This window comes from Carex rostrata, chromosome 4 (assembly GCF_964058835.1).
Source record: "Carex rostrata chromosome 4, lpCarRost1.2, whole genome shotgun sequence".
NCBI classification, from domain to species: domain Eukaryota; kingdom Viridiplantae; phylum Streptophyta; class Magnoliopsida; order Poales; family Cyperaceae; genus Carex; species Carex rostrata.
In genome coordinates this window covers 13964997-13986356 of record NC_135921.1, presented here as the reverse complement: position 1 = coordinate 13986356, position 21360 = coordinate 13964997, and the positions used below count along the sequence as shown (strand labels likewise).

At 32.4% G+C, this 21360-nt stretch overlaps 1 protein-coding gene and 1 long non-coding RNA gene across 2 annotated transcripts; one reads left to right on the top strand and one right to left on the bottom strand.

The window, feature by feature from the left end:
* Positions 1 to 5310: 5310 nt before the first annotated feature.
* Positions 5311 to 12742, top strand: LOC144553529 (uncharacterized). The gene is made up of 4 exons (XR_013511388.1): positions 5311 to 5530; positions 5712 to 5767; positions 6773 to 7488; positions 12728 to 12742. It is a non-coding gene; the product is annotated as an uncharacterized LOC144553529 (long non-coding RNA).
* Positions 12743 to 16061: 3319 nt separating this feature from the next.
* On the bottom strand, positions 16062 to 20827 carry LOC144553528 (uncharacterized). The gene is made up of 6 exons (XM_078301734.1): positions 20583 to 20827; positions 20326 to 20458; positions 19371 to 19474; positions 18582 to 18726; positions 18129 to 18269; positions 16062 to 17918 (listed from the first exon to the last, which is right to left on the bottom strand). The coding sequence occupies exons 1-6, from the start codon at positions 20621 to 20623 to the stop codon at positions 16341 to 16343; spliced, it is 2142 nt and encodes a 713-aa protein (XP_078157860.1). The 5' UTR covers positions 20624 to 20827; the 3' UTR covers positions 16062 to 16340.
* Positions 20828 to 21360: the final 533 nt, after the last annotated feature.

Sequence of the window (21360 nt, the reverse complement as noted above, 5' to 3'; positions counted from 1 at the left end):
ACAATAGAATTTTAATATCGTAGCACGGAAAGCCTTATTATATTCATAACATCTAAACCTTAACTTCAAATTAAATGATTTGAATCTAGGAAGCAGATCACCTGCCCCCCGGGGTGCAGGAAAATCCTGCTCCCTCAGTCACTGCGGGGTGGGATCGGGTTTAGGATGGGGCCGGATTTAGGGTTTAGGGGGCCCACTAACAGTGACTCTGGGGGCAGAAAATTCCTGCTCGGGGGGCAGGAGATTCGATCCCTTGAATCTAACCTGACCCAACCTGAATATCTTAGCTGATTTGGTTTCCTCAAAATGAGAGAAGTTGTATGGGGATTGGCACCTATGAAATGAAAGCACCAAGCAATGTCATCATTTACCTCAATATAATGGACGAAGTGATGGATCCAATAAGCTCAAAGTGGTCCCCCCTCCATTTCTGGATATACGGTGACAGACTTGGTGCTCACTTTTGTTTTCAAGATTCGAGTCCGCATCTTCTGCATTAACTTAAAAAGAGCATCACATCTTGGCCGTCTGATCAAAATTGGAGTCAATCCAGTTCACACCTATAACGCACGGAGTCCTTTAATATTAGTGTGGATCTCAATCGGAAGGTCCAGATCTATTAACGCATGCTATGTTAATGCAGAGGATATGAATTCTCAAGATTCCCACTATACAGCTAGTGAGCTGAATGTGTATCCTCTGCATTAACTCAACAGGGAATCTTTTGAGTTAATGAATCTTAACCGTCTGATTTTAAACGGAGCCAATCTGGTTCCTGTCTAGAATATAGAAGACCTTTAATATTAGTGCGGATCTAATTCGCACGAATTTTAAAACAGATCGGATAATTAAGATCATTAAATCAAAAGATTCCCTTTTGAGTTAATGCAGAGTGGAGATTTTAGGCTATCATTTTAATGCGGTCATTTTCATAATTAAGTTATTTATTAATAAAGTCAAATCATGTATTGCAGTGGAGCTGAATATCTTGGAGTTAATTAAGAGCAAATTTATTAAAAAAAAAATTAATATTGACAAAACTATTCTGGCTTCACACAGCGCATGGACAATAGAAACAAAATAAAAATAAAAATATGACTACTGTGCTGCTTGAAATCAAAATAGCTCTGTCAACATTTTTAGTCATTTTTTCTTGGCATTAGAATAAACTAATAGCCATATTAAGTGGCATAGCTAGAATTATGATCAGAGGTGGACAAAAGAAATGAAATAAACTATAAATTTCATTGAAATTTTAAATGTTCATGATTTGTTTTTCCCATATCCTTAGTCAATTAAAAAAAAGAAAAAAGGAAAATAATAAATTAGCAAAAGAAATAAAATGGAAGAAAAAATGAAGAAAAACAGAAAAAAAAATATAAAAACTAATTCAAACACAAATCATACATGGAGGGAAAGAAGGGAAAAAGAAGAATAATTAAAGAAATGAGAGTCAATAAATAAAAATTGAGTCATCATATGGATTTATATTAGAGTGGAGAAGCGAAGGAAAGAACCGGCTTCCTCTCAATAAATCAGACATGTTGCCCTCTTATAATTGATATTTTATTATATAGACATAGCTCACATAATTTCATCACAAACCCTTTGATGGCTCATATGATCTTTTCCTAGAGAATATTTGAAAATCATGGAGGAAAACTCATATCTGACAAATTACGAAAATGGAAACGAGATACAGTTAAGAAAAATACATTTGCACTGTAGGGAATAGGGATAGACACAATTTATAATTTGAGATAGGCAAAAATTAAAATTTAGATGGGTTCAAGTTTGATTATCAAAATTCAGGGCATTCAAACTTAAATTTCGGTAACATACGCTTAGCTCTCGTTCATGCAAGTTGTCCAAAAACTGTGATAAATGAACGAGAGCAAAGCATATGTTACCAAAATATAAGTATGTACATTGAATGCAACATCAAAACTTTATAGATTTTCATATAATAAAGTAATTAATTTTATTAATGAATTAGGTATAACCCTACATGGTGTATATTTATTATTAAAAAAAAAAAAAATTCACTCATATGATTAGAATTGACAATAATTAATGCATAATTTAATGATTGAAAATGCTTGATGACTTGGCATGTTTAAAGCTCAACGACTTTTATATAATGTCTATACCATTGATACAAGACATGCTTTAATTCAAAGCATTAACATTAATAAAAAGTTAAAAACTGTCTGGGATTATGAGTAAGGCTTGGGTGCTATGGATAGCATAGAGGCCTCTATGCTACGGCTCAATATTCGAGTTTTCAAAATCCAAACGGTCGATCCGAACCGTCCATCTTCTTCTCCATATTAATATCTGCTTGAAGACCAAATTTTACATTTTTCTGAATTGTTTTACTATTTATTAAGTATTTTACAAAATTGTTGATCCAACGGTGCCTGCACAAAACAGTAAAACCGTTGGATTAGCGATTTTCAAAGTGGCTTAATAAATAGTAAAAAAATTCAGAAAATTATAAAATTTGGTCTCCAAGCAGATATTAATATGGAGAAGAAGATGAACGGTTCGGATCGACCGTTTGGATTTTGAAAACTCGAATATTGAGCCGTAGCATAGAGGCCTCTATGCTATCCATAGCACCCAAGCCTTACTCTGGGATTATTACAGATTATAATTAATTAAGGATATTATTGGCATTATCTTCCACCATGGAAATTAATTTAGGGTCGAGTTCTAATTAACAAGACTCGATTTGTACTAAAATACTAATAATTAAAATACCCTATTTCAATAAATAATTAATTACGAATTACATGACCAATTAACTTTTGTTATTTCATATTCCAGTGTTTATTTTTCCATCCAATATAAGTGCCATTTCAAGTTTTTCATTGTCTTCTTCAATTAAATTCACAATAATTATAAATATAAAATTCATCTGGCATGTCATTTCAAAACTTAAATTATCATTTTACCTTTTTTTTTGTCGTTAAAATATTGTCGCTCGTAGCGGTGAGCATACAATTTCAACGTTTTCAAAATACTGACAACTCTAAAATATTAATATTATAAAATGGTACATAAAATAATTTCAGGTCTCTATGAGGATGCACATATTTGTTGAATTAAAATAAACACTTGCATAGAAACATTTGTTGAATCATGATAAACACTTCTTTTTTAACTAAATACACGCTTCCTTAGACTAAATTGAGCATTTATCTATTCAACAAAGTATGATTAAAAAAAGAAAAGCTTCTGCAGTGAACAAGGGCGAATCAGATTTAAATGACTAATCGGATTTAAACTCATTAACTAATTAGGTACTCGATAAAAAAATGCTTTAACTTATACTTTTCAATACTCCGACTTATAATTTCTGATGCTTTAAATTATAATTCTAACTACTAATCATAATTCAAGAAATTTATTTTGATTCTAACCCTAAACCGAATTACATATCAAATATCCAAAGGGGAACACATTTTTTTTCAGAGAGGGGCAGAGTCGATCGGAACCGATAACTCACCACTCAACTCAAAAATCCAGAGAGATACGGCTACCCCTGACAGTGAATAAACCCCACATACAGGTAGAAAACCTATATTTTTAAACATAAAAACTGTAAAGCACGTTTGAATTTCAAAATATTTATGCAAAAGTATTTATAATTTTTTTTATTAATATTAAATAGTTTGATGACTTAATTTTAAATATGTACTTAAAAATAATTATAAAAATTGTCTTATTTTATTGTACACTCTACTTCGCCCTCAAGCATAAGGAAGTTGTCTGATGAGTATTAGATCAAAATAATTAATTTGATATCCAGTCAGAAATATTTGATCTACGCGAATTGTAATATTGCACACGCAAATCTCAACGCTGATCGAATGATTATTGACTAATCAATTTGGCATGATATATGTTGAACCGCCCCGATTTCATTTGCAAAGGTATATTCATTTTTTTTTTGTTTTCTTTTATGTTCATACAACGATTTGTATATATAATCTAGATCAAGAATATAACCTACCCGTCATCCCGAAATTTTTAAATTGATGATAGGATATCCTATTTAATTAAAGCAATTTTAGTTTTATGATTGAAAATTCACAAAAAGGACGAATATATTTTTTTAATAAAAAAAATAAAAAAAATCTATTGTTCAGAGTACTTGTGATTATAGAAATTCAGAATATCAGAAAAAAAATCTTAAAAACAACATTCGGTCATTCGGTCATTTGGTCCAAAGAATATATTTGCGTCATTCGGTCATTTATAAATTTATTGTGAAAATTGTAATACATCCATTTAAAAACAACATGAAAAAAAAATATATATATATATATATATATTTGTCAATACGCTGAGATAACTACGGTAATAATTTATGTAACTATTTAAAGTTCCTAAATTAAATAATCATGATGAGCAAAAAAAAGTTCAATGATTAGTCTTAAAATTGCAGTGCCCGAAATTTAGAGAAGTTATCCGGTTTAAAAAAGGCAGAACAATCGTGATTCTATTTTCGTTACCCACGCCAAATTACCAAAAAAGAAAAGAAAAAAAAGATTCAATTAATATTTTAATATTTTCGTAAATTACACAATTTCACGGATGGATGACGTGTCTCAATTTGATTGATCCAATTTGTTTCTTGAGAACAAGTAACCTCATATAGTAAACTTTTAAAAAGGCACTGCACACTGCAATATGCAAACTATAATTTACATTTAGACAGCCTAAAATAGCTGTTACCAAACACATATATAAACAAATAAATACTTGGTAAATTACATATTTCTTTCTTCCTAAAGCTCTTATTTAGTTTTCCTCCGTCGAGATCTTCAATCAGCCATGTCGAAACGAGGTACCAATTATTATCTCCTTTTTTTATGGGGTCATGGCAGGGAATTATATCTTCATGTCCATTTTTTTTTTTTAATTTTTCTCTCAAAACAATTCGATGTTTCAATAACTTTTATGATGTCTGTAATCCCAATTCTTAGAAAGGTACCTATTTTTCAAAGCCTTTGTTGCAATAAATAAATTTGCACCAATATATATGTCTGGAAATAAAGAATAAACATATCTCCAGTTTTGCTATTAGTTTCCGTTCCAATGAATTCCGTTGCTTCTTTTCTTTTGAATTCCCAAATTTCTGAAACCTATTTGGGTCGATTTATGGGCCTGATAACCAGCCCAAAATATTTTGGATATCAGCCCATTTCAAAGCTGCCGTCTAGAGGTTTTCCACCTTTCGTTCCCGTTTCCTACCACTAAATTATTGTTTCTTATAGAAGTTTACGTAGTCTTACTTATAATGACGTGGTCGTTTTCTATTGTTGCTTAACATTTAGTAATCTCATATCGTATATTCTGGTAAAATCCGTTGGTAAATAAATCGGCGCATTTCCGGTTCAATTTTGAAGAGATACTATATATATTCTTTCGGGGGAATCAAATTACGCCTCTGACCTTAGCTTTCCCCAATTTGCCGTGTTCTCCTCTTTCGATTTTCAATCAACCATGTCGTCAAAACAAGGTCTTTCAATCTCTCTCTCGATACTAATTTGTTCTTGTTTTGTTTGTTTGGTGTTTGATTTCGATTTCTTGTTTAAGCTGATTTTAATTTCTTAAAGTGGATTTCTTAGGTCTTGATTTTAGTGTAGAGACCAGATTAACCTTTTGTTTTGGTTATATTGATGTTTGATTTTGTTTTTTAGGTGGAAAGCTCAAGCCTTTGAAGGCTCCCAAGTCTGAGAAGAAGGACTATGACGAGGTATTTGATCTATCGAAATTTAAGTGTTGTTCAAGCTGTTTAATTCTAATAGTAGAGTATAGAGGGACTATCGATCACTTTGTACTGTATGGATACTTTAATTGCAAGGTTAGGTAGTTAGATCAAGATTCTTTCTGGTCCAGAACTTTGTTTTCTTAGATAATTGGAGAGAGATTTTATTTGATCTATAGGCTTTGTTTGTATATAAGAGAACAGACTTGATACTGATAGTATTAGATTGGTAGATCAATGCCATATAAAGGAAATCCTAATTTATAGCTAGTTTTAAGAGTGGAGTGATAAAAATAGGAGATGAGGATTCTGGTTAATTTATTTAGTTGCAGTAACTTGCTAGATCAGAGGTAACACAACTAAAAGATGAGATTTTTTTCCGTTTTTCTTATAATAGTTGGCTTTGCCTACTAAGTTCCATTAAACCAAATAAAAAGAGTCCAGGCAAATGAGGAAGGGTAGGAGAGGAGAAGGCTAGTTTGTTTATTGTGATGGCCAAACCCTTTATTGGGGGCACCGGTGAAGGCTTTGGGAAAGTATGGAAGTTTAACTGGTACAGACTGAGACAGTACCAGAATATACCGATGTCAATGGTAACCTCCCCCCATCTAGAGAGAGAGAGAGAGAGAATCCCAACCATATTTTCACTCAAAGAGATGAGAGATTAGTTGCATACAAGGAACAAATATTTTTTAGCATAGCTGATGTCTGTATTTGTTTTGCTTGGTAATAGATTTTGCATATAAGCATGATATACCTTAGCAGCCTTGTGTAGATAACACAGGTTAAATTAACTCTGCTGTCTGGTCTTTTAATGCACGTACCTTGTGTCAAATCTAACTGGTTTGGTTCCATACCTAGGAGGGTAAAATTGTCATATTGTAATTACTACACTGATTTCTAATGTTCAACACCGGTCTTGAATAGAATCACACATTTTGAAATTGAACAATTATCTATGTCTAACAATTTGAAATTATTTTGGTGGCTTAGAATGATCTAGCTAATATTCAAAAGAAGAAAGAGGAGGAGAAGGCACTGAAGGAGCTTCGTGCAAAGGCAGCTCAGAAGGGAAGCTTCGGTGGCTCTGGACTCAAGAAGAGTGGAAAAAAATAAGTAATGTATTCGCAATTAGTTTGCAAATAAACTTGTTTGAGTAGTACAATATGAAGTGATGATCCTTCTGGCATTTATGGAATATTTGGTGTTTCTCTATGATATATTCAAGAGATGAAATGAAGTCTCTATCAATGAAAATTGTTGTGCGTGTTTCTAATGTGTCATGCTTGGTATTTTATCTCCATAATTTATTTTCTTTATGCTGTGTGCTCGGTTCCATAATAGTAGTATTGCAGCTTCTGATTTGTTCAAGTGAGTCGATGCGGTATAGATCAAAACACATGCAAACATCTTCTGTGTATTGCACTGGTACGGTAAGAAGAAACCAAGCTGTTGTGATCTGTTTATGCATTTTTCATTTTGATTGTTATTAAAATCTACTGGAATGCAAGAATTGTTGTTTGTGATGTGCATAAATATTAATGAGCACCAGTTATTACAGAAAAGATGAATTAGAGGCGAATATAACAAATCTCTGTCTAATTAATAACAATTGTAAATATACATACTAAACTCGTCCATTAACTATGTCTAAATCACATCATGATCAAAAGAACTTCAGAAATGCTGGGAACATCAAGCATCATATGGTAAGGAACATTACATTTTGGTTTCGATACACATGTAACAGAAACTTTTATTAATAACATTAAAATAAATCAAATTAAAAAAACTGAGATTACTTTTCTGGAATGGAATAACATTTTTTACTGGATTATTCAGTGGAAGTAGAATTTTTTTAATTATTATTTTTCTCAATTCAGCTGGATTATTTATTGGAATTAGTTTTTTTTTCTAAAGGTTGTAATATAGCGAAATTATTTTTTAAAAAAAAACCTTAATTTCGCTGAATAATTAAGCAGAATTGATCATAAATCCCGTTTGATAATCTAGTGAAAATGTCCCGTGATTTTTTTTAATATCCAAATTTTAATATAAATATCCACTTTTTAAGTTTTAACCAATTTTTTGGATTTTTTATAAAAATACCCAATCCGCTATATAATATAGCGGATCGGGATTTATATTCCAGATCGGGATTTTTCTCAAAAAAAAAAAAAATTCCAATCCGCTATATTATCTAGCGGATTGTGAATTATTTTTTTAACCAATTAGAATAATTCGAATGTTTTAGATATATATTATTTTAATTTATGATTATTTTTCACTGAAGATCCTGGAAGTTTAATCGCCGATAGCCCTAAATTATTTTTTATTACAAAAAAAATCCAATTACATATATTTTAATTTATTTTGTGGTTATTTTTTACCGATGACCCTGGAAGTTTAATCTCCAATAGCTCTGAATTATTTTTTTTTATTACAAAGAAGTCCAATTACATATATTTTATTTTATTTTGTGGTAGTTAAGCGTAATTTAGCGTAGTGAAGCGTAATTTATTATAATTACCATAATTTAATTAGCGTAATTTAGTGTAATTTAATGTAATTTGCGTAATTTTGCGAAATTCAATGTATTTTTGTATATTTAGCGTAGTTAGAGTATTTTAGCGTAATTTAGTGCAGTTAAGCATAATTGTACTGTCATGAGTTGACAAAATTTATACTAAATTAGACTTGTATGGAAATTTTCAAGAATAATCTAAGATCACTTGGTCAAATTTTTTGACATAACCTGTGGGATGTCATTCAAATACTTACTATTATTTTGTCGAATAATTTGCATTGCATCTTTATTGATTCGCATAAAATTATGAAGTCGTGAGAGGGGCTCTCGAACTCTTGAGTAACCGCAAATTTAGAACCTTTTCTCCAGCCAATTGTACTATCGCTCCATCTCGTCATTATTTACATTACATGCAATATTGTTCCGAATTTTTTATTAATAGAAAAAAAATTAATAAAATATCGAAATAGGAGATTGATTTGGAATTTTGTCGATAAATAGGTAGAACGGGGTTAGTTATTCTGTCCAACGGACGGGACAAATTATTCCGTCCGGCTTATATCCCTAATTATAATCCTTAATCAACGTAGTAGTAAAAAAAAAAAAAAAAGCCGGACGGTAAAGTAAGACCCATCCAAGCCTTCTCGGGTTAAAAAAAAAAAAAGTAAACCCGGACAGGGAAGTAAGACCCGTCCGAGAAACTTCAAATAAGATTATGATTATTATATTATATTATATTATATTATTTTTTGTTATTATATTATATTATATTATTTTTTGTTATAATATAATATAATATAATATATATAAAATCATAATATAATATATATAAAATCATAATATAATATAATAAGAGGTAGGCTACGGTGAGTTGCAAAGTAAAACGCGTTTCTACTTCACGCCGTATTTTTATTTTGAAAGTCCAAACCACCGATCTGAACCGTTAGATGTTTAATCCATATTGAAATGTGCTTGGAGACCAAATTTTATATTTTTTAGAATTTTTTTACTATTTATTAAGCATTTTTGAAAATTGTTGTTTTGCTGTGAACAGTAAAAACAGTAAAATTTTCTGGACCATCAGATCAGCGACTTTCAAAATTGCTTAATAAATAGTAAAAAAATTCCAAAAAATGTAAAATTTTGTCTCGAAGCACATTTCAATATGGAGAACAAGATGAACGGTTCGGATCGACATTTTGAACTTAAAAATCGCAAAATATGAGCGTGAAGTAAAATAGCCGCTTTACTTCGCAACTTAGCGTAGCCCATCTCATATAATAATATAATATAAAAAACAAAAAATAATATAATATATATAAGTAGGGCTAGCAAAAAAAATTCGTAGTTCGTGATTCGATTCGGGTTTGATTTGGGTTTGATTCGAGTTTAATTCGATTCGAAATGGGTTCGAATTGAAACGAACCAAACCAGGTTCGGTTCGAAATTAATTCAAACCAAACTCAAACTTAGCCTGGTTCGATCGAAATGGGTTCACGAACTTTTATGGTTCGAATCTCATAATAACACCAACCGTTCATTTACCTGATGAAATTAAAATCCAATATTGAGAGTCATAATTTAACTTAGCCGACGCTCTATTGCTCTCAAATCTCAATAACCTAGTTTTCTCTCCGCCTTTTCCTAACTCACTCTCTCTCTCGCTCTAAAACCTAGCCGACGCTCTCAGTGATTGGCTATCTCTCCGGCCGTCGCTCCTCTCTCCGATCTCTCCTCTCTCTTCGGCAGTCTCTCCTCCACCTTCTCTACCTTGCGGATTCTCACTTCATTAGATGGTCCAATCGAGGATTTGATCGAGTGAGCACTCGAGGTATGATTACTTGTTTTACTGCATATTTCAGTTCTTGTACTTAATGCTCTTTTTACGATTATTTGTTGTGATGTATTTTTTTATGAACAATTTTTCAACTTAAAAATACTCATTTCATACCGATAAAAGGAAGCCATGTGAATTTTGTTCCGCGAGAAAAAAATTAATGTATAAACTACTGGTATAACTAGGGCTGCTAAAAAATAATTTAGTTCGTGATTCGATTCGGGTTCGATTCGAAAAATGTGTAGTTCGCAATTAATTCGATTCGAAACAAATCAAACCAGGTTCGGTTCGAATCTTATTCAAACCAAACTCAAACCTAGAGTAAGTTCGATTCGGTTCGATTCGTTGCCACCCCTATATATAAGTATATTAATATAATAATATAATATAAAAAACAAAAAACAATATAATATAATATAATAATATAAAAACAAAAAATAATATAAAATATATAAGTATATTAATATAATAATATAATATAAAAAACAAAAATAATGTAATATAATATAATATAATATAATATAATAATATAATATATATAAAATCATAATATAATAGAATATAATAATATAATAGAAAAAACAAAAAATATAAATGTGAAGTTTCTTGGACGGGTCTTACTTCTCCGTCCAGGCTTGCTTTTTTATTTTATTTTTTACCAGAGAAGGCTTGGATGGGTCTTACTTTACCGTCCGACTTTTTTTCTTTTCTCTTTTTTTACCGCTAAGTTGATTAAGGATTATAATTAGGGACATAATTCGGACGGAATAATTTGTCCCGTCCGTTGGACGGGATAACTAGCCCTATTCTACCTATTTATCGACAAAATCCCAAATCAATCCCCTATTTCGATATTTTATTAATTTATTTTCTATTAATAAAAAAAATCGGCAATATTGTTCAATATATCTTACTTGACTATGTACCGGTCTGTTCTAATAACCTACTAATGTAGCCCCCGAGGCCTCAACACTTTACCCTTTTTTTTTTTAGTGTAGGGAGGCAATTGCCATCCTTACGATTTTCATAAATAAGAAAATTATTTAGAATGGAACACTTTCCTTTTGAAAAATGAAAATTATCATATAAATTATGAAAGCAATTTCGTTGGATATTTCTTGATATATAATTTAAAGAAAAACTGCCAAAAAAATAACAGTGAAGTTGTTTCACTGTTTGATTCGAATTTCTAACTTTGAATTGAGTTTTTATGTATAAAATTAAAAAATTGCTGAGTGCACATGACGTGCACTATAGGTTGTCAAGTTTAGGTTGTTTGTTTTGCTAAATGCATTTGTAATGCACTGCCTTAAGAATGGCGATAATCATGTGGTGCGGTTCTTTTATATATGGTACTATCTGATCTAAGGAAATTATTGTGGGACTAAAAAAAAAAAAAAAAAAACAAATCCTATATACGGTAATCTACGCTGGGACACTACGTTCCCAAGTACGGCTTGCTGGGCTGAAATAATAATGCTGTCCATATTTGGGCTTCCCAAATAATCATGCTGTCCATATTTGGGCTTGTGGGCCTTATTATTGTCCATCGCTCCCATCCCAAGCCCATAATTTTAAGATATCATTCGGATAAGCATGATGCGCGTTGTGTTATTTCTCTTCATTGCATATTAATTGGTGGTATCCAGTGCCCAATGCTCCTCCTCTTCTCTTCCGATCGAACTAGTTAATTAGTATCTTGCTGGTAAGTCTTGCAAACCGCGCGCTGCATGACCTTATTTTATCGGTACTGTTTGCTTGTTTAGATCCCTCTTCAATAAATTTCTATTGCGCGCTGCATGTCATATATTTTTTTTTTGTTCTCAAATAGTGATGTCATTTTCTTTAATTTAATTGATTTTAATGTTGTTAACAAAAATTTCGGCAAATATAAGATAGAACACATGGTTATGGTTTCATGTATAGTGGTTAAAATACAGATCAAGGGTGTTTAACTTTGTTCATGGTGCAACTCTTGCTTACATTTATATCAGTATATCACCAAGTAAACATATCGGGCGAAAGTACTTAATTAAATTGGGATTTGGGGGCAATTATTAAAAATTCTGTACTTAATTTAAATGAGTCGAAATTGTAAATAAACGAACTTTTATTCAGTTCTAGAACCAAATTAATTAAATACAGAAATAAACCGAACGGCATTCAAGATATGAAATTGTCATATAGCATAATACGATCGATAAAGTCTTTGCGAGTATACCTAAATTATAATCCGAGGAGAACTTAATTTAAACCGATCTAAAATTAGCTCTACTTTATTAAATAGTCTAATTATTACAAATTTGACGATGTAAATTAGGTCTAATTTTTTTCCCCCACAGTTTAGATTTCAATCAAATATGATCCAAATTATTAATTAATACTAAAATAAATAAATAAAATGAAAGAACCACTATTAAATTTAGTAATAAAAAAATGTTGTAAATTTGAAATTCAGGTTGAAATTTTTTTAGTGAATATTAAAGTAATAAGAGACTTAAAATGTAGACAAAAAAAATGTACGATGAGGAAGAACAAAAAAAAATGAAAAATAGGGATCGAATTGATCAAATTTCTGAAACAGGTTTTCTCATCAAGTTCAATCCTTTACAGCAAGAAGCTCCAGCCGTTCAATCTCTTTGTGATCCGTGTCTTGATGAGATGTAACCAGTTGGGAAATAAATCTGCTGTGATTGGATCTTTGAGACAGGTCCTGTTATTCCAAATCCATCCCTCTATTCTTTGCAATGCACCAATCTCAAACCCAATTGTTTTTTATGCACGAATCTCAAAACGTATGAAGACAAGCACTCCTATTATAGAAATTTAGTCGTAGTTACTGCTAATGTATGAGACAAGTACTCCTATTATAGAAATTTAGTAATTTACATATTAATTATTGTATCAAAATAATGTACATCGGAATAATTAAGGCATACAATAGAATAGGTCAAAAGAATAATATTTGGAGGCGGTATTGTGATGTAGCCGAAAGCATGTCATTGTCTACACTTGTTTATAAAATTAGTTGAGGAAGTGGAAACCTGAAACGGTACTATCTATTTAAGCGTGGAAATCAAGAATGTTTCAAAGAGGACAATGGGCGCCACCTGTTTAGGCGCCTAATTCCTCTCTCCAAATCTTTCTTTCTTTATATAACCATCATGATTCATGAATCAATTATTTCTTTCTCCATAAATATTTCATGTCCATTTAGTTACTTACCAGTTACCACCAAAAGAAAAGAAAGGGAGACTGTTAGTTAGGTGGTGAATTGAGGCTGGACCAGTAGCCAGCTACTTAATTGCATATATATTATATATATGGTTAGATTTCATCTCCCTTCAGATCTCCCCAATTATATATTTCACCCAGTAATTAATCATTTAATTACAATTTATGATCCATTGAATAATACCTCTCCTTCTCCTCTCACTCCTCCCCTTCTTCTCACATCACTGACACTACAACTTATGGTATGAGCCTCTTTTTTCTTTTTTTCTCTATTTGTCAAATATAACAAACAATATCTATAGAATTTTTCAAAAAAAGAAAAAGAAAAGTGTAAATCATTCATTCATGCTCTATCTTTTGGATATACAACAGACTCTTGTGTCGCTATTTCTTAGGGCCGCGGTGAGGCTGGTGTGGTCTTTTGTGGGACGTCCTGACGGTGCTGTCACTGCCATGGCTACCATATTGTACCATGGCGGAGCCCTCCCGAGAGATCAAAGCTTGGAGCGCTTGGTATGCGACGATCTCCTGAGGATTAATGGAAACTTCATGCTTCATTTCCTCATAAACTTCATGCAATGTGTAATGTAACGGCTAGCTAGATTAAAATTTAATTAAGAGATCAAAAGGTGTGGCATATTCTTGTTCCTACGGAACCTAATCTGACACGTGAGTCCGGAATAGATTTTGAGACAAAATTATATCTAATATTTAAATGTCAAAATTTATTCTGGCCCACATGTCAGTGATTTAGAGGCAGAAAATTCCTGCCCACAGGAAGCAAGTGATCTGGTTCCTGTTCCTACTCCACCAGTTTCTCATTGAAACTAGAATCTGTTTAAGTTGTATCACACAATCTCAATGGAATATATGGTCCTTTTACTTTTGGTTTTGTATTATTTTTCTATTTGTTATCAGATAGACATGTTGCCAACAATTTTGTAGTTGCCTTGCTTAAAAGTTGGATATTGTTTGTATTTTCAAGCGTTATATATATATTTTTTAATCACTGTTTGTTTGGTTTCATATGACATGCAAGTTTGTTAGAAGGCAAGAATAACATTTAATACGATTAAATAAGATATTGTTCTCTTTTATTAAGGTTACATATTCGAAATTAATATATATGACATCAGCTCACAAATTTAAAATTCAAGTACTATGCTTTTTATTTCAGACAGCTGACTATTAAGAGGATTATTATTTCCTCTTAAAAGAAATATTTTCCAAATTCCAAATAAAAAGGCACGAATCTTAATTATTGATCATGACCACTGGAGACTTAATTTGCTTTTGTTGTTTTCTTTCGTATTAAATATTTGTCAGCCTCGGTTTTTTACCTGTCGATCATCTATTATCATTGGTTAGGTTGTTTTCGACTGATCAATAATTTCTATGACGACCAAAACATAAAATTTTAAATTAGAGAGGTGAAACGTAAAATGCATAATGTGTGATGTTAGAATTACATCAAATTTTTTATAATGAAGGGCTTAACTATATAAAAACTAAAAAAATCAATTAAATTTTAATCTATGTGAATAAAAAATTTAAAATCATAGAAACGATTACTAAGTATATCTTGTCAAAGCAGTAGATCCGTTCCTGATGATCGATCCATTATTTCACTAATCAGGGAATTTTCTAGATATTGGCTTATATCTACACCCTTATGTTTTGTTTTTGTTTTTTTCCTTTAAATTTTCTTTTATTGTCTTAGCAATCTTTTGTCAAATCATGACACCTCCTGTGTTTTATTAATAAAACTTGAAGGCTTGACCTTCATTTTTCTCTCAAAAAAAAAAAAAAAAAAAATCTACACCAGTTAGATTATTTGCTGACTCATTATTTTATATCGGTTACTTTATTGTAATCAATTATGATGTTTTCCGATCGTTCTTTATTTTTTTATTTTCTCTGTTTACAACAGTTAGAATGTATTTTGATTGATAGTCAATTAGGGTATTTTTGAAAGTATGTTTTGCTATTTATACTTTATTGTTTTGATACCATACTATAAAATTTTAGATATGTTCATAGCCATGGTTAATTTATTTTTTGCCCAACTACCTCTCTATCGTATATTATGACTCTGACCGGAAAGTAGAGAGAAAACAGAAATAAATAAAAAGTTGAAGAATTGAAAGAAGAACCGGGCTTATTGCTTGTTGGTTTGGAGAAAAGATAGCTGTTTTGTTCCTAATTACTAATCTAATTGCATCCCAATGGGCTGCCCATCAGATTAAGAAAAAACTATTGGAGGAAAAATTAAGTACGCCAAGTTTATATACAATTTTAATATTTTTATGGGTTACATCAATATGTCCAAAACTACAAATACATCATAGACTGTAGACATAATTAAATTTTGAAGTGATGCGGACTGAATAGTGATATTATTATTATTATTGACAAACTGTTATAGATCGTTGTTTTTCAAAAAAAAGGAAGAAAACAGAAAGAGAAATGGGCTGTGAATTGGTTACGGGCTGAAAATTTGAAAAAATATTACGAGATAAAAAGAAGTGGAGACGTGCTACGAAGAGGTGGAAAGGGGAGAAATAAAAAATCTACAAAAATACCAGAAAAAAAGAACACACACACACACACACAAAAAAAGAATTAGAAAACAAGAAATTCGAAAAAGTTCAATCTCCGAGACATCACACAAATTAGAGTTTCAAACTTTAAATATTCCAATATACATAACTTATCCGGGGATAAAAAGAGCAGCAGCCCCAAAATTGTAGGTACAAGGCAAGGGAAACCCCTCTCAGCACAGACAAATTCTCATGCTTTGACAATTTAAATTCAAATCCCTTTTGAACCCAGACTAATTAGATAAATCAACGCTATAGACTTCAGACTAATTTTCTCAATCAAATCCTATAGACTTGACTCTTTCAATTGCAATTAAAAAAAGGCATATCATATCCACAAATAATGTAATTCTACAATTCATCTCAAGCATTTCTCAGTGCACGCAAGCGGGCTGTCAGTTCATCGTAGTCTGGTAAATTTGGATGCACCCGCGGCCCTCCATTAGGGCTATACAAATCAGGTTGCAAGGAAGTTGCACGTGCTGGGAACCGAACAACTTCCTCATGAACCTGGTCAGCAGGAAGAGATGCTGTTCTCTCTGGAGCATGGTGCACCCGGTCCACTGAAGGACGTGTTGTCAAAGGTGGCGGTGGTGGATGCCTTGCTCTGCTTCTTTCCTTGACAGGTTCAGGATCAGGATCAACCAAACCCTTGCGGCTATAATGAATGAGCAGCTTATCCATCATTCTCTCCTCGTCATCTCTCTCCGGTTCATGTCTAGAAGACCACTTCTCTCTGTGCCTCCTGTGGCTACGAGGAGTTCCTCGCAGGAGATTGCCATAATCAATCGTATCATCTCCCTCCTCTTCCTCATCTTCATCATATTTCACACTGCTTCCCTGGCTTTTATGCTTCCTGAGATGATGCCTTCCATCACCATTAACACCATCATCATGCATTTCTCTGTGCCTATGCCTAGCATGAACATCATCCTCGTCATCATGGCTTCTAATCTCATGCCTATGCCCATATTTTCGCCTCATACTTGGTGTGCGATTCATGTTTGCTTCATCAAATAACTCATCTTCTGTTTTAGCATCAGCAAGGGGTGGTTTTGGAACTTTGCTCCTAACTGAAACAGGCCTTGGTCTCTCCCCATGAGAGGTACCATAATGATCACCATGCTTAGTTTGCTGCTCGAACTCTGGTTTAACATATGGTGGGACCATGTTAAGCACCTTCTCATCCTTAACAGATCTAATAGGTGGCCTCTCTGCAGGATGCCGGTCTGAACCATTACACTCTTCTTCTTTAAACTTGTCGATTTTTGTTGCTTTTGGTTTGGTGTAGGGAGGAGCCATATTAATACCTTTTCCTTTGGAAGGTTTGATAAAGTCGTCTGCTTCTCTATCAGTATTGGACTCTGATCTGATATAATCAGACCCATTATCTCGTCTCCTTGATCTATCAAAAACCATACCATTATTTCCTTGCTCCTTTTCAGAGAGAGATTTGGCTGAATGGAGCCCAGGTTTCTCTTCGTTAAGGGAATAGGACCTGTCTGTTACTTGACCATGCATTGTCTTTTCTTTGTGATGGTGCTTTTTTGGTGTATCTTCAGTCGGTAACCTGTAATCTTTGTGGTACAGATTTGTTCTTTCAGGTTTTGATGGAACTACATGGATATCTTTTGGTTCAGCCTGTACAGCTCTGGGATCAGCCCGTGATTCCCTTGGCCGAGCCCATGATGCTTTTGGTTGAGCCCACGATTCTTCCAGTTCAGCCGGTAATTCTTTTCGCTCTTCCCTCACGACTTGTTGTTTGGCTCTCAATTCTCTAGGCTCATCCCATACCACTTTCTGTTGAGTTTCCTGCTTATGCGCAGTTGCCACAGGTTTTGGATTCGGTCTCTTTTCTCTTGGGATATCATCAGAATGGACCTTAGGCATTTTCTTATAAGCTTCTCCATTTCTAGGAGGTACTACTTTCTTGGGTAGATCCTGTAGAAATATATAACAAAAAAAACAAAAAAAGGATGTCATGACTCATAACATATATGCTAGATTTTTATATACTGATCAGGCATATATACCTGTTTATAACACTGAAATAGGTCCAGTAAGAAAGCTTAATCAAATTACTACCCTTAATACTTAAATGGGAAAAAACAGAGAGAGATTGATCACAAAAAGGGAGTTCCAAATACTAACATATTTAGCTTCAGCAGGATTAGACATTCTGCGGTGGAAATCTTTTGGATCAAATCTAACAGAGAATTCTTGAGCAATTCCTTGCATTAGTTGAAGCTTTTTCTCATCTGAAAATGTCTTGTCCCGAGCTTTCTTCACAAACTGTCAAAAGAGGCCATGAACTTTCAGAAATACATTTAAACCACAGGGCAAGAAGAGCTGTTTCCAAATGCTCAAATATAAGGAATTTAATTTAAACCTGATACTATAAAAAAAAAAATAGGGTTGAAATCCATAAATAAAAAGAAATCACATAATAGTGTTCCCCTTGTTTTTCGGTATCCATGTTGTCTTTTTTCAAGAAATTATCCTCAGCTCAACTCCAACACGAGTACTAGACTAGTACTCTAGTCCCAGTACAATCTGACCAATACCTTTTGATTTACACTGTATGGTAACTGAGAAATACAATACCTCTGAATTCACAAAAGATTCCATGCTACTGCCAAATCTCTCATTAAAAGCTCGTCTGAGATCACATAATTCAGGCAGATCAGAAAATCTAGCAGCAGCGAATATTAAGGTTGAAATCGCTTCTTTGGCTTCATCAGGACACTCTCTGTGAAAAAAGAAATAATGTTTCCATACTACATTAGATTCCTCTTTTCTTTTCTTTCATTTCGATTTATGAACATTAGAAACATTGGACAATAAGAGCATATGACAGAATTAAGAAACAATCAATTTGACAGAATTAACAAGTCCCGATTTCTGCAAGTCTGGGTAAACAAATGTAAGGCATTGACTTCACCATGTGATCCTGGTTTAAAGTATGTCAACTTATATATAGAGTTAAATGATTCAGCAGTGAAATAACCTGTGGGCCCTTGCTATAGATCTCAAAAATTTATTACAACTGGACCACTGAGTCTCTACCATTGAATTGAATTTAACAACAGAAAAAAAAATCAGTGTGTGACTCTGATTTTATTGCCTATGTTTTTTTGGAAACAGCACTAACTCAATTTACTACAAGGCTGAACTGTAGCCTCCTACTAATAAAAGAAAACTAAGGAACAAAATATTTAAATATTTAGGTAGGTAAAGCTCCACCCACCAAATTTTAACTAAACATTTCCATGAAAAGAGCAACCCACAAACTTTTTCGAGCAATTTTCCAAAAGCAGATAATTCTGGACTCTTGTCTCCACCAAATACAAACAGACTTTAAGTAAAGAAATATAAGTATAAAACAGGAAATACCTTTGTTTCTGAAGAGCTGAAAGTTGATTTAATATATCAGCACAATACTGCTCAATCATGTCGTAGCAAGAGGATAGATTAATTTCAACAATAAGGGCTTCCATCTGTTGGAATTAAGAAAAAAAATACAATTAAATTACTTGGTGGATGGTGCGTTACAGTCATGACCTAGTAGTCCGAGAATAAAGGCTTGTGTTTTATTAATACACAAGAGATGATGAGTTGGTTAATTGAAAAATCTTAAACTTAGGTTGTTAGGATCTAAAACAGTTTTCAAATGGGACAGCTTCTTAATAGATGTAACCACCACTGTACTTAATTTGACTGGTGGCATTTAAATTCAATACACAAAAGAAATGTGCAGACTGTGAAAAGCCAGCAAAAAACTAAATATATATATAAGAAAACAACAGCATCCATGAAAAAAAAAGGACACAGAATAAAAAATAAAAAGAAGTGACATCTATTGAATAATGGCAGTATTCACCACAAATTAAATGAAAAATGACAAGAGACAATTTTGCAATTTTGAGGAACTTATCCCTTCCTTTTTTTTAGCTCAATTACATAGCAAGATTATTTTCCCACAATATACTTTTAAAGTTTAAGACAATTTCAGATTGAATAAGGAAAACAGGCAATATAGAATTAAATAGAGAGAATGATTGAATTTTTTTTTTTAAAAAGGTCCCTCAGGAAATCCTACAAAACATTTATCAATTGTGAAGGATTAGCAATATTTTCCATTGTTCTATGTGAATTTCTCGAAAACCAATTGACAAAGGGTCAATCACTTAAAATTCCCTCGGAAACCATTATATAGAAATTAAATTGATTTTTTATTCTCTGAACATATTCCAAATTTCAAAAAACCAACTGCAGGTTGTTGCTTCCTGAAATATTAAATATAAAAAGATGGAAGAATGAGGAAGAAATATAGAAAAGACGAAAGTACCCTTCCAAATGCATTGAGGTCGTGGCCATGAGAGAGAAGCTCGGCTACATCTCTCCTCAAATATCTCAACACTGCTTGTTTCTTCTTCCTAACCGGATCCAGCCTCGTTCTTATGCATTTTATCGAGTGCTTGCTTCATTTCCCGAAATAAATAAATATAATCAAAACAAACGCCAAAACAGCATGTTACAAATGAAATCAAGGAGATATATAATTCCAATTTCAAAAGGTTAAGAGCTTCAATTCGATCTCCTTACCATTTATTTGAGAATTTGGAACCGAACAGACTATCCAGCATCTTCGCTTCTAAGTTCTATCTCTTTTTCCCTTCTCTCCTTGCCTCCCTTTTGATTTTCTCCTTGGGGAAGAGAGAGTACGAGGGGGGAAAAGGAATGGTCTAAAATGGTGGAGTTGTGAGTGCCATTAAAGCAAAGGAGAAAGGAAGGTGGGCAAATATAAAGGTGATGGTGAGCTGGAGAAGAAGAGGAAACAGGTGGTGGTAAAATAGATTAAACAAAGGGTTGCTTCTATAATTAATCCAATATGTGCTTTTTTAAGCATTGCTATGGGTACTCGGAATGGCCCCCATCTTATTTTTATCCCCCACAGCCTTCTAAAACTGTCTCGTATGAATATACTCGTCAAAGAAATATAATTAGTTATTATATTAATACACGGTAAAAAAATATGAGACTCTTATTAATTATATTTCATCACTCTTATTAAATATAATTTTTTTATTTCAAAATACTTCTGTCTTAACATTATTAATTATTAAATATCATAATTATATGGTTTTAACATAGTATTAAAGAATATAAATATCATAATATAAGTTCTAAATTTGATCATAATTTTCTTTTATATCAGAATGAAAATAACAAAAGGATGATAAAATATAAATTGACAATAATAACTATTATTTTATTGTTGACTAATTAAAGAATATTATATTATATTGATTTGTGTAAATTAGAAATATCTAAAAACACACAAAAATAAGCAATTTATTACTATACATTTTTAGAATTCCAT

Bases quoted from the DNA above. Each gene is read 5' to 3' on its own strand.
- LOC144553528 (XM_078301734.1), bottom strand. From the start codon at position 20,623: ATGCTGGATAGTCTGTTCGGTTCCAAATTCTCAAATAAATG. The intron at 20,459-20,582 runs GTAAGGAGATCG...CGGGAAATGAAG, and splicing joins TCCAAATTCTCAAATAAATG to CAAGCACTCGATAAAATGCA. The intron at 18,270-18,581 runs GTATTGTATTTC...CTCTTTTGACAG, and splicing joins AATCTTTTGTGAATTCAGAG to TTTGTGAAGAAAGCTCGGGA.